The sequence below is a fragment of the Manis pentadactyla genome, chromosome 2 (genome assembly GCF_030020395.1).
Source record: "Manis pentadactyla isolate mManPen7 chromosome 2, mManPen7.hap1, whole genome shotgun sequence".
Taxonomy (NCBI): Eukaryota; Metazoa; Chordata; class Mammalia; order Pholidota; family Manidae; genus Manis; species Manis pentadactyla.
This window is the reverse complement of record NC_080020.1, coordinates 177,684,846-177,700,742: the sequence shown is the minus strand read 5'-3', so window position 1 is coordinate 177,700,742 and position 15,897 is coordinate 177,684,846. Positions and strand designations below refer to the sequence as shown.

At 46.5% G+C, this 15,897-nt stretch overlaps 1 protein-coding gene across 2 annotated transcripts; it reads left to right on the top strand.

The window, feature by feature from the left end:
- Window positions 1–2,220: 2,220 nt before the first annotated feature.
- On the top strand, window positions 2,221–7,913 carry LOC118923922 (gastrokine-3-like). 2 transcript variants are annotated; one of them, XM_036908215.2, is made up of 6 exons: window positions 2,221–2,281; window positions 3,519–3,572; window positions 3,753–3,878; window positions 5,495–5,602; window positions 6,575–6,716; window positions 7,605–7,913. In XM_036908215.2, exons 1-6 carry the CDS (start codon window positions 2,270–2,272, stop codon window positions 7,697–7,699), a joined length of 537 nt encoding a protein of 178 aa, XP_036764110.2. In that variant the 5' UTR covers window positions 2,221–2,269; the 3' UTR covers window positions 7,700–7,913. The 2 variants fall into 2 exon arrangements, with proteins under 2 accessions (XP_036764110.2, XP_036764111.2); XM_036908216.2 differs by lacking the exon at window positions 6,575–6,716.
- Window positions 7,914–15,897: the final 7,984 nt, after the last annotated feature.

Sequence of the window (15,897 nt, the reverse complement as noted above, 5' to 3'; positions counted from 1 at the left end):
TATAAAATGTACCATATACTATTGGTCTTTCTCTGTCTGTCTGACTTAATTTCACTTAGTATAATACCCTCCAGATTCATTCATGTTATTGCAAGTGGCTGGAAAATATTCCATTTTCTTATTCACTCATTGGTCAAGTGACACTTGGCTGTTATGAATAATGCTTCAATAAACATGGGTGTGTCGATACCTCTTTAAGTTCCTGATTTCAGTTCCTTCGGATATAGACCCAGGAGCGGGATTGCTGGATCATATGGTAGTTCAATTTGTACTTTTTTGAGAACCACCGTATTGTCTTCCATAATGGCTATACCAATTTACATTCCCACCAACAGTATATAAGGGTTCCCTTTTCTCCACATCCTTGCTAACATTTGTTATCTCTTGTCTTTTTGATAATAGCCATGCTAACAGGTGTGAGGTAGTATCTCATTATGGCTTTCATTGGCATTTTCCTAATGATTAGTGATGTCGAACATCTTTTCATGTACCTGTTGGCCATTTGTCTACTGGCCATTTGGAAAAATGTCTGTTCAGGTCCTCTGCCCATTTTTTAATTGGATTATTTATTTTTTGTTATTGAGTTGTAGGAGTTCTTTTTATATTTTGAATATTTACCCCTTATCAGATATATGGTTTGTAAATATTTTCTCCTATTCTCTTAGATGCCTTTCCAATTTCTTGATTTTTTTTTTTCTGTGCAGAAACTCTTTAGTTTGATGTAGCCCCACTTATTTATCTTAGTTTTTGTTGCCTATCCTTTGGTGTCTTATCTAAGAAGTCATTGCCACAACCAATGTTCCCTATGTTTTCTCCTAGGAGTTTTGCAGTTGCAGGTCTTATGTTTAAGTCTTTGTGAGCCTGAGTAACCAAAGCAATCCTGAGAAAGAAGAGCAAAGCTGAAGGCCTCTCATTTCTTGATTTCAAGCTATATTACAAAACTATAGCAATCCAGTTAGTATGGTACTGGCATAGGTGCAGGCACATGGACCAGTGGAACAGGACAGACAGCCCAGCTATAACCTATGCATGTGTGGCCAACTGATTTTTGACAAGGGAGCCAAGAGCACACAGTAGGGATAGTTTCTTCAATAAATAGTGCTGGGAAAACTGGATATTCACAGACAAAAGAATGAAAGTCATTCTTTTAATACATTTTACTCATTTAGTCAATAACTATTGAGTCTGCTCTGTGCAAGGTGTTTTCCAAGTACTGAGAGCAATAGAGGTACGAGTATGATATTATCTGAGCCCTGTGCAACCTGATAGTCCCCAAAGCCCATATCCTTCATGTTCTCATTGCCAGTTTTCATTAAGCACTGTAAGGACTGAGCTGTCTGTCTTCCATCTGTGATCATCCCAGTGCCCAAGCTCATCCATCTACTTCATCTTCTCTCAGAAGAAATACCTGCTCTGCCTGAGCCTTTTATAATTTGACCCAGGTAGTTGGCACTACCAGGCAGGGCTTGAGAAGGAAATGAGATAACACATGAAAGACCTGAAGAAGAACTTGACTGATTGTAGAAGGGTGTTCCCTTCACCTCAGGAGTTCCAGGCCTGGTCAAATGGTCCTTTGTGGAAAAAAAGCACCTTATGTGAAACTGGGAGCAGAGAGAGAAACCATATAATGAGAGCAAAATGTCACATCAGGGAAGTCCACCAGAGGTGGAGGTTTGGAGAGGGAAAGTGAGGTCAGCTGGGTGGGTGGCGGCGACTTTGTAGGACCAACCCTGTGGGTTTTGATTTGGGTGAAGGGCTGGACCAGATTGCCTTTCAATCTAATGTTGTAGTGCCAGTCTTTCTTTTGGCTTCATAAGGTCTTTCTCGACCACCTCCACTGTAGTAAAGAACTTTTTGGGAATTGAGAAGTAGAAACAGTGAACTCACTGACTTTGTGTCAGGACCATTTTGGACCATTTTATGGGATCTCCTGTTTGCAAGCCTTGCCTTAGCTAATAATCCATGGGCATGCCAACCGACAAAGCCTTGTTCATTTGCCTTGGAAATGTTTGTCTTGGAACCACTGAAGGTATCAGGGTAAAGAAGAAATACTTAGAAGTGGTTAAAGAAAAGTGATAACAGTGATTAGATAAACTTGCCTTTTTTCCCTGTAATGGTATCAAGATTATGATTAACAACCCTCAGAAGTCCTCTATTTTGGCAATAGTTAAGAGGTGCAGGACTATATATAAGGCAGACTTAGAAAATAAGTGGTACATAGAAAATTCTATTATGCATACAATTGCATGGGTTCTGAGAGAGAGGCAATATGGAACACCTTGTAAGTATATTTTCTGATTTCAAATATGTTTTCAGAGCAAAAGAGCCAAAGAATGGTTCTTCCCAACTATGGACTCTTCAAATCAAACCTAAATAGAATTTCCAAATATTAATTTGGCACCTAAGCTCCCTGTTGGCAAGCCTCTCTGTTTTGGAATATCTGAATGATGGGTCTTTCTCAAAAGAACTAATAACTAATTTCTTGAAGGAGTATTCATATTTTGGATCTTCTCTTCCTGGATTTGTCTTACTTACAAATCACCAGCAAAGGAAAGTTTCATATATATTTAATGTATGGCACTAACTTTCAGACTAGTTTAACAAAATATTATTGGTATCTATATCTCATGTATCTCTTTAGCTAACCTCATTGCATTATGATCATGGCAGAGAGTAGCTGTTTTCTTATCCTTTGAAGATGGATCTTGTTGCTCTGCTGTCATTGCATGTGGAATATTGCATAAGATATTGTGGGGATGGAGAAGAAAGCAGCTTCCTGTCAATTTCAGGATATTTTACGGGCACTTGAGCCGAGGGAGCCTAAAGTAGACCAGATAGAGGACTATGGGATGTAGGGAAAGGTTCACGGGTACTGTTATTCTAGTCTTTTCTTGCCCCCCTAATGCTATTTCACTTATCCTCTGATGCCTGAAATTCCTTCATCAGGCAATTCAGGCCACATCAAGAGAAAACGATTCAATGCAAATATCTCAAGAACTACTAACACTTGAGTAAAATCTACTTCTAAATAAGCTATAAATAAGTGTTACATGGTCCTTTATGCTCAGGCAAAGTGGGAGAATCTAGAATAATCCTAGAATAAGCAGGAAATACCAGGTTCCAGAGGGACTACAAAAGGGGTCCCCAGTGGTCAGGAAGAGATAGAAAGGTGCAGAGAGGACAGACTGAGAGCCTGAATTATCACTTATTTTACAAGTTGGCCTAGGATGGCCTGCCCCAGTGCAGGTCAGGTATTGGTCCAGCAGTAAGCCTAGTGATGGACAGCAGGTGTAGAGCAAAACATAAGATGTTTTCAAGTGAACAATAAAGCTTTGCCCCAGCACACCCCATACCAACCCCAGTGAAACACGGTGGGGTCCCCAGGGCACAAGACACCGTGAAAGTCATAGATCATTTCAGAAGGCTCAAACCCTAGGGACCCTCTGAGTTTCAGGATCCCAGTTCACCTGGGGCTAAGGGAGCACAGCGTGCTGATACTTAATGCATTTCCGTTTCAGATCATGCCTTCCATCCTTGTAGCCTTCTTCCTGACTCCATCCCTGGCCCTGCCGGTGAGTGACGGTAGAAAGGGTCCAACTGTGTGATTTTCCTTTAGCAGAAGTAATTCCCAGGTGATAATCCAGGGCGACTTCCCTCAAATTTCTGTGAGCACCCCCTTTAAACCTGTGAGGTCTAAGCCAACAGAATCTGTGGGCTTTCAGGTCCTGTCCCTATTGCTTGGTTTTCTCTAGAACCTCAGTGACAGCCATGGATCCATTGGGACACAGACTGTCCACGTCAGTGCCTTCCGAGGTATGGTCAGCATCCGAGACAACAATGTTCTGAGTGAATGGGATGGAATCTTGGACTACAATAACGTAAGAAGCTGTGGAACACATTCATCACAATGCCAAAGAAAGCCTGTCTGCTCCAAAGTTAGTCCAGAGAGAAGAGGACACTACATTTGTCCTCTCTCGGTTTAGGCTCTTGATGGGAATCCATAGCTCTAGGTGAGGGACCAGCTCCCTGCAGCTGGGCTGACTTGTTTCTGAGTCAGCGATGGTAGGAGATGCATCTGTGCTCTCTCCAGGGCCTGCCTGCCTTTTCATTCCTGAGAGGTCCTGACTTCCTAAGGCTCCTCTGAAGCAAGAGAGCTATTTAAAGACCCAATTTCTTATAAGTGGTATATGCTATGGGAGTTATTTTGTCTTGACCTCAGATTTTATTTAATCAGTTTATTTCCAAAGAAAAATTATTTATTTTCACTTTCCTAAATCTTGCCTCAACTTACCCACATCCTCAGGGGGTTGACCCAGAAGAAAGGCGCAGCATTGGGAAGTGACTGGCTGGGCCCTTGGTCTGGTCTTTCAATAGACAAGCTCTGTAACCACAGAGATATCACTCAGCCTTCACGTGCCTCAGTTTCCTCATCTGCAAAACAGCATCAATAGCTGCCCTTCCTACCGGAAGGGAACCTGAGAGGGTTAAATGATGTAAAAGCCCACACTCCTCGCTCTATCCAGGAAGGCCCCCTGCCATCCAGCCCCTGCTGGTTGGAAGCTACCCCAGCCCCACACTGGGCATCAAGGACAGGCACCTCGAACCCAGGCTTCCTCTCTGCTCTCACCCGTACCTACCATGCTCTTTTCCCCAAATCCCTTCTGCCTCACTCTTCACCTAACTGGCTCCTGATTTCCTCAAAGAGGTATCTTCTGAATCCTCCCAGCGGGCATGCAGTCTAGTGATTGCCAACTCTGCTTTAAACCATAGAAACTTGTCTTCAAATAAAATTTTCCACAGAGCCCCACCATGTGGGATAGAAGTCAGAACTGCCCTGGCTGGAGGAGGAGGGTGCAGGGCAGGTCAGACACAACGGGAGAACCACAGCTCTAAACAAAAGCTGAGAGGGGCCAGATGGGAGGCCCGGGCCTCGGGAAGGGGGCGGTCAGCGGCAGACTCAGGGGCAGAATCTGAGCCTAGAGGTCCCGACCCAAGGCTCCAAATCACCCCACACATTCAGAGACTCTAACTTGTAGGATGCCTTCACAAGCAGTAAGTATCTCCTCCACCCTCTCGTGCTCAAGACTGGAGGGAGAGGGCCTGTTATTCCTGCTTTACAGATGGGGAAGCTGAGGACCATGGAGGTGGCTAAGTGGCAGTCAGGCCCTTAAAGTCAGGTTTGTTACTGCCACTGACTCCCCAGCCCTCCCGCCTTACAGTGCAGGGGGGACAGCGGGGGGTGGGGAGGGTGTAGAGTGCCCTGGGGATCCCCTCCCATGCCTGCAGGACTGGACAGTGCACAGGCCCTAGGGAGCAGCAGGGCTCGGTGTGTGTTGCCAGTCCTGTGGCTGGCCCTTGGCTCTGGTGCCCACAGTATGCTCCGCCGACCACATCACCGTCTAAGGAACAGACGTGTGCCAGTGCTGATGGCGAGTGGGACTCTGCTAATACTGCGAATGAATGAATGAATGACGGGTCTGCTTATTGCCTTAAGGCCCTCTTGGCAACTAAGCTGTTCCCCAAGATGGCCTGTGTCCTGGCCAAGATAGACCAAGCTGCCTTCCCAACTTTGGATGACATGAGCAAGGCCCTGGACCAGCAGGTAAATGGGATCATCTCCCTGTGGCCTGCCCCTAGCTTGGTGTTTTCCAACTTTGCATAGCAAAGAGTGATGCTATACGGACAGGAGGAACTCGGTTCATGCTTGTTCTTAATGCCATGAAATCCACCGTTACCCAGAGGACTTTGCGTCCAGTCCATGACCCATGTAAGTCAAATCACAATCGGATCAATGAAAAAATCCCATATGAGGACATAATTTTAATGTATTCCAGAAGGGTGTGAGCTACATGTTAGTGAATATAAATCATTGAGCATAAATATTAGAGTGAACTAATAGAGTATTTGCATTCTCATTCCTTAACTTCTCCCCTGAACTCCCTCCAAACACATACACATATATTACCTTTAGTTGAAAATAAGCCCGGGACTTATTTCCCCTCCATCTCTTAAGGGTAGCCAAAAAAATGAAAAATCAGTACGAAATCCTTGGCAAGTCATTGAAATCTGCAGTCATTTGCTTAAGTAACTTGCCCAGCATATTTGGGCAGTGCTAATGTTCATGGCAGCAGGGTCACTGATTCTTGGGAAAGAATGCACTTCAGCTCACATGAAAATAAACCAATTTATCAATTTTTTTTTAACAAAGAGAATGTGTTGCACTTATCTGATTCATAACAAGTAAAAACATAATATGAACACAACAAATCATTTTAAAGCTATTCTATGTCATCATTGGAGATGCGAAAAGCATTGTAGGCTCGAAGAACTGAGAAATTAGGGACGAATGAATAGGCTTGAGTCACAGGCTCAGACATAGATTTTTCTGGAGTAATCTCGCCACCTTGTGGCCACACAGGATATTGTTGCTAGAGATGAAACTCAAGGATATATTTGGGTGCTCGGCTATTTTTGTAAACTGAATCTACCTGCGTGGGAATGTTTCTTGTCTCTTCCTCCTTGCTGTACCACTTCTGTATTCCGCCTCACCATTTTAAAATGTCACCTCTTCTAGGCTTTAAAGCATTATCCATCCACTCGCGGCCTGACCTACACTGTTTTACCCAGCCGGGTCAAGAACTTAGCCCAGTTTGGCACTCCCATCATGGACATGTGCCGAGATGTTCCCACCTACTTTGCACAGCAGCATAAAGAAGGTGTGTTAATAACGTAACTAGAAACCCAAGACCCTGGGTAAGATAAACAGCACGGGATGATTTTTAGGTCATTGGCAAATTGTAATGACACTTTTCTATTCCATTTCTTTGCTACTGAGTATGAAAATGTGGCCTGGGATGTATTTTCCCCTGGTGGCCCCAGTGATTTCTGGACTCCAGGCTCACTGTGAACCGGAAGTAGAGTTAACTTAGCTTTACCAGAAGATGGAGGACAGTCATCTCTTCCATGGGGTTTGACAGTTGGTGGGTACCCTCACCCAACCACCTGCACAACCAGCATAGTGCCTGGCATCCTACCATTAAAGGCCCATTGTTTGGGGGTTCCTGGTCTTCCTCTTTCTCAGGCTGCCCTGAGATTGGAAGGCAGGACCCCAATATGTAGTTATTAGGGACACTGGGAAAGGAACATCTCAGTGGCTGGCACCCCTCTGAGGATATGGTGACCACCAGTGGCAATCAGCTTGGAAAGCTACATAAAAGACTTCAAAATCTGCCTGCTATTCCAGACACAGTCAGTAACCTCTTCCTAATAGGCTGTTGTCAATCACTGACATCTTAGTATAAATTAACCCAATAAGCAAGGCTTCCTCCTAACAGGAAGATCCAGCAGGAAAATGGGGAGAACTTGAGGGCCTGGGGGCTTAAGGAAGATGGTTAAAGGCCAGTAAAAGAAGTAAAAAAAGGGGATATGGAGCCAGTTTTTGCAACACAGGCAAGATCTTGCATTTCACCCCATAACCTCTTGCTGATAGAGCTGTCCAGAGTACCACACTGATTTAGGTGCCACTCATAATGCAGCCATTCTACTTTGGGGTCTTAAAGCAATTTACTGATGTTTTTTGTAAACTGATTTCTTTCTTCTTGAAGGTACTGCACTGGCAATTAACCCTGATTCCTGTTTCGAAATCCAACTTCTGTCCTTTATGGGGCTCTCCATCTGTGGTGAGATCCTTGGGCTCTGAACCTCCAGGTCAGCTGTGTGGAGGATGGACCCTCCCGGACGGGGCCACTGGCCTGAAACCAAGGCCCACAGGCCCAGGTCTCCTTGGCTGATGAGAAGTTCTCATTTCAATCCTCTCCTTCTACCTTTCAACCCCAAGATCCATTTTGTAATCTGAAAAGTAGGCACACTTTCTCTGTCTGGGTCAGAACAATAAAGTTTCCTGCGTCTCTGATCTAGCAGAGGAGCCCTCCCTGCCTGCACTGTCCCCTTGAGCTCCTGGCATTTCTGACCACACAGGCTCCAATGTGCCATGGAGGAGAGGTGCCTCTCCCAGGACAGCTCATTTCTAAGGGCCTCTCTTTGCAGTGTCCCTTGGCAATCCCTTGAGAATGTTGTCCATAAATAAGTAAATAACAAGACACTAGCCAGAGCACAGATTTAAGCTCTCAGGTCTGTGGCTACATCTCTGTCTCCTGCAAATTGGTGCTGAGATTCTATGGAAACCTCTCTGCTGTGGAGGGTCAGCCTGCACCATTAACATCCCCGAGAGAGCGCCAAGTGCAATCAGACCTCCCAGACCTCTCTTTGAAACTGGTCTAAATCCCTGAGGGGTAACCTCCAGGCATTTCTCTCTGTTACAGGTGAATACTGGACCTGGCCTCTTAGCACCTGTCCTTTAATTGCCAGTTCCCATAGCTGGGAGGGCCAGAGCCAGCCCCACTCATGCCACACAGGACAGCCCTGACTCCCCTTACCTTAGAAACAAGAATAAACAAGGAGAGAGTATTGGAGATACAGAAGACTGGTTTGGAGTCTGGAGCTCTTTAAATGGGGTGGGATTAGGGAGGCGTAGAGAGGAGGTTGAACCATGCGGGTGCTTGGCATGGGAGGACTCAGGGATCTCAGCACCAATTTGCAGGAGGCAGACCCGGCTGCCAGAGTCCCCTGTGCTGTGTCCACCCACAGTCATGAACAGAAAGGCGACTGCATGGGAAGGGCCCCAAATGACCCCCTCGCTGTGCTTAAATAGGATATGGTTGGGCAGGCCAAAGGCTCCAACCCATGGGCTTGGTCACATGCGGCTTGTTGGGGATAAAGAAGGTAGAAGCATGTGCATAAACACATTCAGGGTGGAAGCATCGGATGTGACAGTCCAAAGCTTGGTCAACCAGAGGCCCTGAGGGGACCATGAGGAAGGGTCTGGCCCCAGGCCCTGGCCCAGGGAGCCCCCAGAGTTAATCCATCCACCCCAACTCTATGTGTCCTGTCCAGACACCCAGCCTCCACCTTCATCCCAGCTGTCAGAACCAGGCCCTGTCTTAGCCCGTGTGCCTGAGTCCCTGTTAGAGTTGCCTGGACCCCTGCTCCTGAGCCTCTGTGGCCGTGCAGGGGCTGCTGCCCACTGACTGCTCTGATGCCAGTCTGCCTCCACCCACCACCCTTGCAGTTGGCAAGCTCAGCTGCTCCTGAATCTCCCATCACCTTCAGGCTCCACCTATTATTATAACATCCCTGTTCCTTCAGGAAGACTTCAGGCCCCAAACACTACCGTGTTTCTCTCCATCTGTTACCATCCCTGCAGATGCTCTGCCAGCTACACTGGTTTTTTTCTCCCAGAAACTTGAGGTTCAAGGCCTACTGCTCTCCCACCATCATCACTCAGTGGCTGAGCTACAAGAGCGGAAAAGCTTTTTCTTCTCTTGAGAAACATCAAGCACAGTCCTCTAGACCTCTTGGTGCTTGCCAAGGTAGATTTTTGTCCTTTGGGTTACATGCTAAATCTTTAATTTTACGAAGAATCTTCTAGGCATGCAACAAACCTTAGGTCCTTTAGGAGTTGTTATTGGGAGGGCAAAATACAAATATTCCATAGACTGGGCAGCTTACACACAGCAAACATGAATTTCTCATAGCTCTGGAGGCTGAGAAGCCCAAGTCCGAGGCACCAGCTGTTCCATGTCTGGCGAGAACATTCTTCCTGGTTCATAGACAGCCCTCTTCCCACTGTGTCCTCAGATGGTAAGGGGGACAAAGGAACCTCCCAGGGCCTCTATTATGATCCCCATCACTTTGGGGATCAGGCTTCAATATGTGACTTTGGGAGGACACATTTAGTCCAGAGCACCACCCTACTGATGCCCACTGTTAGTGTCCCCCTTGGAGTTCTCATCCAGCACTCAGTGAATCTACCATATCCGAATCTCAAACCAGTGACCCTGATCCTCACCCAAACCTATCCCATGTTCGTGAAGGCCGCCAGCCTTCTACTTATAATACAGTCACACTGACATTAGTTACATACAGCGTGCTCCTCTTGTGAGTGAAGAACTCAAACTTCCTGCTAAATCTACTGTAATAATTTTTGGGTGTCCCTAGGAATGCCTAACAAGTAGCTAAGAATTAGCCCACGCATCTTCCAAGCAGGGAAAATCTTGTTTTCTTTTTTTTCCCTCTCTTGGGGCAGCTGCTGTCGTTGACCTCTGCTAACATCTCAATGCTCCCTCTTACAACTGGGAGAGGGGGACTGGGGACCCACAGCCCCAATGCCCTCAGCTGAGCCGTCTCTGCCACTGCTGCCCCTCCCTGTGCATGTGCCCTGGGCAGCCGCTCCCATCTCTGCCCGACCCAGGAGGCTCGCAGGCCAGAGCAGCAGGTGCCCTCCGGATCTCACGCAGCAAGTGCGAAGCACCTGCCCCATGCTTTGGGGTCAGCTGGTCACATTGCTGTGGTGGGCGCCAAACTACTGAAAAAAGGTTTTTCTCTTCTGTGGCTTCTGTTGCTGCTCCTCACAGCCCCATCCCTCACCCTGAGGCCACAAGTCCCTGGGGCACTGGGCTGGGGACAAACCTGAGCACAAGCCGTGGCACTCTCCTCCACATGGCTCCTCCCGCCCAGATTTGCAGAACCATGGCCCAGCTCCCCGCCTTTCCTGAGCTAAGAGCTCCCTTGAGGGATCACCAGAAGACCTTTGTCATCCCTAAGTCCCAGCCGACACCCACACAAAACCCTCCACCTAAGAAATCTCTAAAATTTCTGAAAACTTTCTACCCTTGCCTCAGAGAGAAAGCATCCAAGACAGAGGTCAAGCCCCCTGGCTCCTGCCCAGAGAATGACACTCGTTGACTCTCTTAGTCTTGTCCCCTCTCTAGCCCCTTCCACCCTAGACGGTGGCACTCCTAACTCTTCTGTCACTCCTCTTCACCACCACCTCAGGGAAGAACTGACTGCGCCGCCTCGGGTCTGCGCATAAGGGGGTGCTGGCATATGGCTGCCCCGTGTTTATTCTCCGGCCCCTGGCTGCTCCACGCTCTCAGTTTCCCGAGGGATCAGCAGCGGGCGCTTTATCCTGCCTGGAACGTGCTGTGTCTCCTCATCACGCTGCCTCCAGGAGAGAGCAGCCCCGTAGGTTAACCCAGATCTTGGCAGTCACTCCCATGGAGCCTCTGCATTGGCCCGTGTCAGTTCTGGTGTTGATTTCCACACAGGCAGTGGTAGGGCTGCTGCCGTCCATGGGCCCACACCCCCCCAGCACCCAGCCTTCTGGCCTGGCTATAGGCACTGGGTGGCTGGACCATGAGCCTCTCAATGCTGCTGTGGGCCACCTACAGCAATGCTCAACTTGTGGGCTTTCTGACGATTTGTGCAGACCGGGTAGGCTTCCATTACATTCCATTGTGCTTTAAGTTTTAAAAACATAAACATTTTTAGTGAGGTAAAACATACAGTAAATTGCACAGATTTTAAGTACACAGCTTAGTGAGTTTTCACTCACGTGCACCTCTGCGGCCATCAGCTAGACGAAAACATAGAATATCCCCAACACTCCAGAAAGTTCTGTCAGGCCACTCCTAGGCATATCTACTCACACCCTGGTCCCAAGAGAGTGGAATATTCTGAGTTGCTCCAGCAAAAACCAAACACACCCTGGCAGGACCCTTGGAGTGGGAGTCACCTGCCGACTGTACGGGGCCGGTGACCACTTCAGGATTCCCCCTGTTATAGCAATTAGGTCAGCTCAACCAAGAGAAAAGTGAGGCTCCCAAAGTCATTAACAAGAGGACAGGGTGGTTGGCCATTGGCTGGACACTATGCTCCTAAGACCATGTCCTGATGGGTGTGGCAAGGGTTACTTTTCAGAGGAAAAGTTAAGAGGTGGCTATATCCTTAGAAGCAGTGACAGGTGTCACTTCACTAGGTCATATGCTACAGCATGATCAGCAGGGACCCAGGCTGCAGCCAGAGAACCCTTCACCAGTGGTTCAAAGCATGCTAAGGAACTGCGCTTACCACCTGACGGTGAGGTAGACCTAGATCCCAAAACCTCAGTTCCTGTATGTCTCCTGAGCCCCTTGCCTCAGAGCTGCTGTAACCCCACACACTCTCCTGGGGCTGAGGGAGCACCTGGGGATGGTGTTTGTGTGAACTGTAGGACTAGCAGACCAAGCAGAGCCAGACCATGGATGCCAGGGAATGCTTATTTCTGTCATTTTATGAGTGGCACACAGCACTGGGCTTCCACAGCCCAAGTGCAGGAATGTGTGAGCCCAGAACTGCAGAGGGTTATGGGTTCAGGAGAAGCAGAAACCCTGGTGGTGGGTGGGCCCAGATCCTGGGAAGTGTGTGCCACCTGGACTCACCCCATGCTCTCAGGTGTATGTAAGGAAAGCTTTTAGCTGCAAATAAAGAGAAGCCCATCACAGTACTTAAACAGATAGAGATTGACCTGTATCAGGTGAGTTCAGCGGAAGATGACTCCAGCCTGTGCTGCTGCAGAATGATGCATCCAGGTATTCTACTCTTTCTTTCCTGCACCTTTCCTCTCCAGGGGTGTTACCCAGTGGTCCCAATATGGCAGATGCATCCTCTGGCATCAGCATCATGCCACATGGAAGGAAGAATGATAGGAAAGGGCAAAGGGCAGAGTCGCATGCCAGCTGAATCTGTCCCTCTTTATCGGGAAAGAAGAATCCTTCCTGGAACTCCCACTTAGACTTCCCTTAGATGTCATTGACCAGAACTGAGGTCATGTGGTCACCTATAGCCCAATCACAGGCTGAGGAAACTGACGTTACTTCATTTTCTTAAGGAAAATAAGATTATTTCAGCCTAGGCCTCCTCACCCTTGGCACTAGTGACTACTATTTAGCTGCTACTTAAACCAACGGAGGTATGTTAGCAGGAAAAGGGGGCTGGGGAATAGGAGTGGTCAGTGGACTTTTTTGCCATTTAATATTGGAAAATCCTGATCAACAAGAGATGACGAGCATTTCTTTAAAAGTCTTATCCTCTTTAGAGTCTCCCTGTTTTGGGTCACTCTCCAGTGCCTTCAAACACCCATTTATTATGTTCTGTCCAGGTTTGTAATTGTTATGCCAGCAGGATTAGTCTGATGTAAGCTACTTCATCATTATCAGAAGCTAGAAGTCTCAATACTTTTTTTTTAGTTGATCAGTTTATATTTATTATCTTTGGGTTAACTAATACTTAAAGTCATTGGGTCAGTTATCCAAAAAATTATTTGAATTATAAAGTATTTCAGCACACATATTCTATCCTGAGGGCTCTGAATGAACAAATCATATTTAGTACGACCTAAGGTGAGCAAATGTGTCAACATGACATGTTATTTACTGGGAGGAACAAAACTTCATAGAAATTCAGCACTCCGTCTACAAGCCTTACTAAGTGTCCTCCTCCCGGATTATGCCTGATGTCTCAGGCCAGCTTCAGCAGCCAGGTCGGCTCCTCTAACATCCTTGGTGTTCTGTGGTGCTCAGGCCACATCCTCCCTGACGGCCTAGAGCGGGTCTATGCTTGTGCAGACAGTGAGTTGGCGGAGCTGATATCCCAATCAAAAACTACAGAGTGGATGAATGGATAGAAAATAAATCCAACTATATGCCATCTGCAAGAGACTCACTTCGGGTTCAAGGACACACCGAGTCTGAAGGTGAAGATATAGAAAAAGATACTCCTTGCAAATGGTACCCTGGACAGCAGGGTCTTAAATCAGACCTAATCTTAAATCAGAAAAAAAATCAGACTTTTAGTCAAAACCTGTCACAAGAGAAAAGAAAGTCATTCATTACCTAATGACAAAAAGGTCAATTTGCCAGAAAATATAACAATTATAAACAGACGTGCATTCACATCAGAGCACCTAAATATAAAATGCAAACATGGACAGATCTGAAGGGAGATAGACAGCAATATAATAATAGTAGGGGATTTTAATATCCCACTTTCAATAATGGATAGATCATCCAGACAGAAAATCAATGAGAAAATGGAAGACTTGGACAACACTATAGACCAAATGGACCCAATGGGCATATACAGAATATTCTACCCAACAGCAACAGAATACATATTTTTCTCAAGTGCACATGGAACATTCTCTAGGTTAGACCATATGTTAGGCTACATAACAAATCCTAACAAATTTAAGGAAACTATAATCATTCCAAGTATCTTTTCCAACTGCAATGGAATAAAACCAGAAATCAGTAACAAAAAGAAAACCAACAAGCACATGGAAATCAAACAACACACTCTTGAACAACCATTGGGTCAAAGAGATGTCAACAGGGAAATCGGAAAATACCTCAAGACATACAGAAAATGAAAACAGAGTTGATGTCTTCCCTCCCCAGCCCCTAAGAAAGTTTAATGGAGGCCCAGCTTCCTTGTAGTTTCCATTTGGACACAAACCTTTCAGGCACGTGCCTGGCCCTCTCCACCTGCTGCCCCTAACAGGTATTCAGCATGCCACCAGCCCTGAGCAGGATTAACAGGCTAAAAGAAAACAGAGCTAGGAAAAAGCATAACTCCAAGTTCTGTTTTAAAAATGGAATTACATTATCAAAATTAATGATGATAACACAGCTCTAAGCTAATTCCAAACGAGGTTGCCATTCAGAACACCCTTCCCTCCACGCCCCGCCACCAGTCTCAGCCACAAGTTTAAGAATGTACCCTAAGTGATTCGATTAGGCTCCTTTCCAGAGATTTTTTAATTCAAACTAATTTGAAATTAGAACTAAGTGGAGTGCCTTCCTGACAATGATGCCAGGAAGTTGGGGACTTTGAGGCTCAGGGTGGTGTTGGTTGTATCCTCATGGAGAAAGCTGATGTGAGATGCTAGGTTGACATGTAAACAGAAGGAGAGGTGAGAGTGGAAAAAGAGAGTCTGCATCTTCAAACACCTAGTTCTAGCCAGCCCAGAGTCCAAAACTCCCTGTCCTCCTATGGTAAGATAGACACCCCCTTGCCTTGGTGAACTTGATTTGGGTCCCGTCCCTTGCAAACACCAACGTCCCAGCTCGTACATCCTACCATTCACTTGGCACATTGTTATATGCTCTTTATTGTTATCAAATGTTTTCATATCAGTGTCTCACTACCCCAACAAGAAAATAATTTTCTCGCTTATGGTGGTTTTGTCAGCATACCTATCCCCGGGCTGAGCACATGGTAAGTGCTTTCAACACATTTATTAATGGTTATTAATAAGTAGACACACAGCATTAGGAATAGAAGCAGTCGATAGCAGATAAAAATTCTTGTTAAAGTACTTCCTCTTTGTTCTGAACTTGCACCCGGCTGACCGGTCCACACGAGAACTAGCTATGTGACCCGGGAATCTGCTCATAGTACATGATTTATTTGGAATATGGGGAATTGCTTCCCTTCAACATGTTGCCTTGGCATTTTCGAGGTAGGTTCTCACTCCTGCTAAGATTTTCAGGAAGGTTCATCTTGCCCTGGGTGACAGGTGTTCCTCCCTCCCTTTCTCTTCACTCTGGGACAAAAATAAATCACAGGAGTGTTTGTCAAAGGAACTTCCTAAAAAGGGAAGTGAATGACGCTCCACGCTGGGTGCGTTGTCCAAGACCACTGCCTTCACCTGAGCAGTCCAGTTGCCTGATAAAAGTATACCAAACCCCGCCCCCTGAGGAGGCCACTCCCTCCTGCACCCCTGCTCCACCCAAGCTGCCCAGGTGTTTTGACTGACAGATGGTCAACTGGTTTAGAGGGCAGGTGCAGAGAGAGACTTGTGCCCAGCTGACCAGCCTGTATGTGACTCAGCTATATTATCTGGGAAGTTTCACACCTTATGCACTTGACTTGAAATCCTGGCAGTTTCTTTCCTTCTGTATATTGACATAATCGTGTTTGGCTTCCCTTGGCTGTTTACAAAAAAAGCAAACACCAGAG

Bases quoted from the DNA above. Each gene is read 5' to 3' on its own strand.
- LOC118923922 (XM_036908215.2), top strand. The intron at 3,573-3,752 runs GTGAGTGACGGT...GGTTTTCTCTAG, and splicing joins CTCCATCCCTGGCCCTGCCG to AACCTCAGTGACAGCCATGG. The intron at 6,717-7,604 runs GTGTGTTAATAA...TTCTTCTTGAAG, and splicing joins TGCACAGCAGCATAAAGAAG to GTACTGCACTGGCAATTAAC.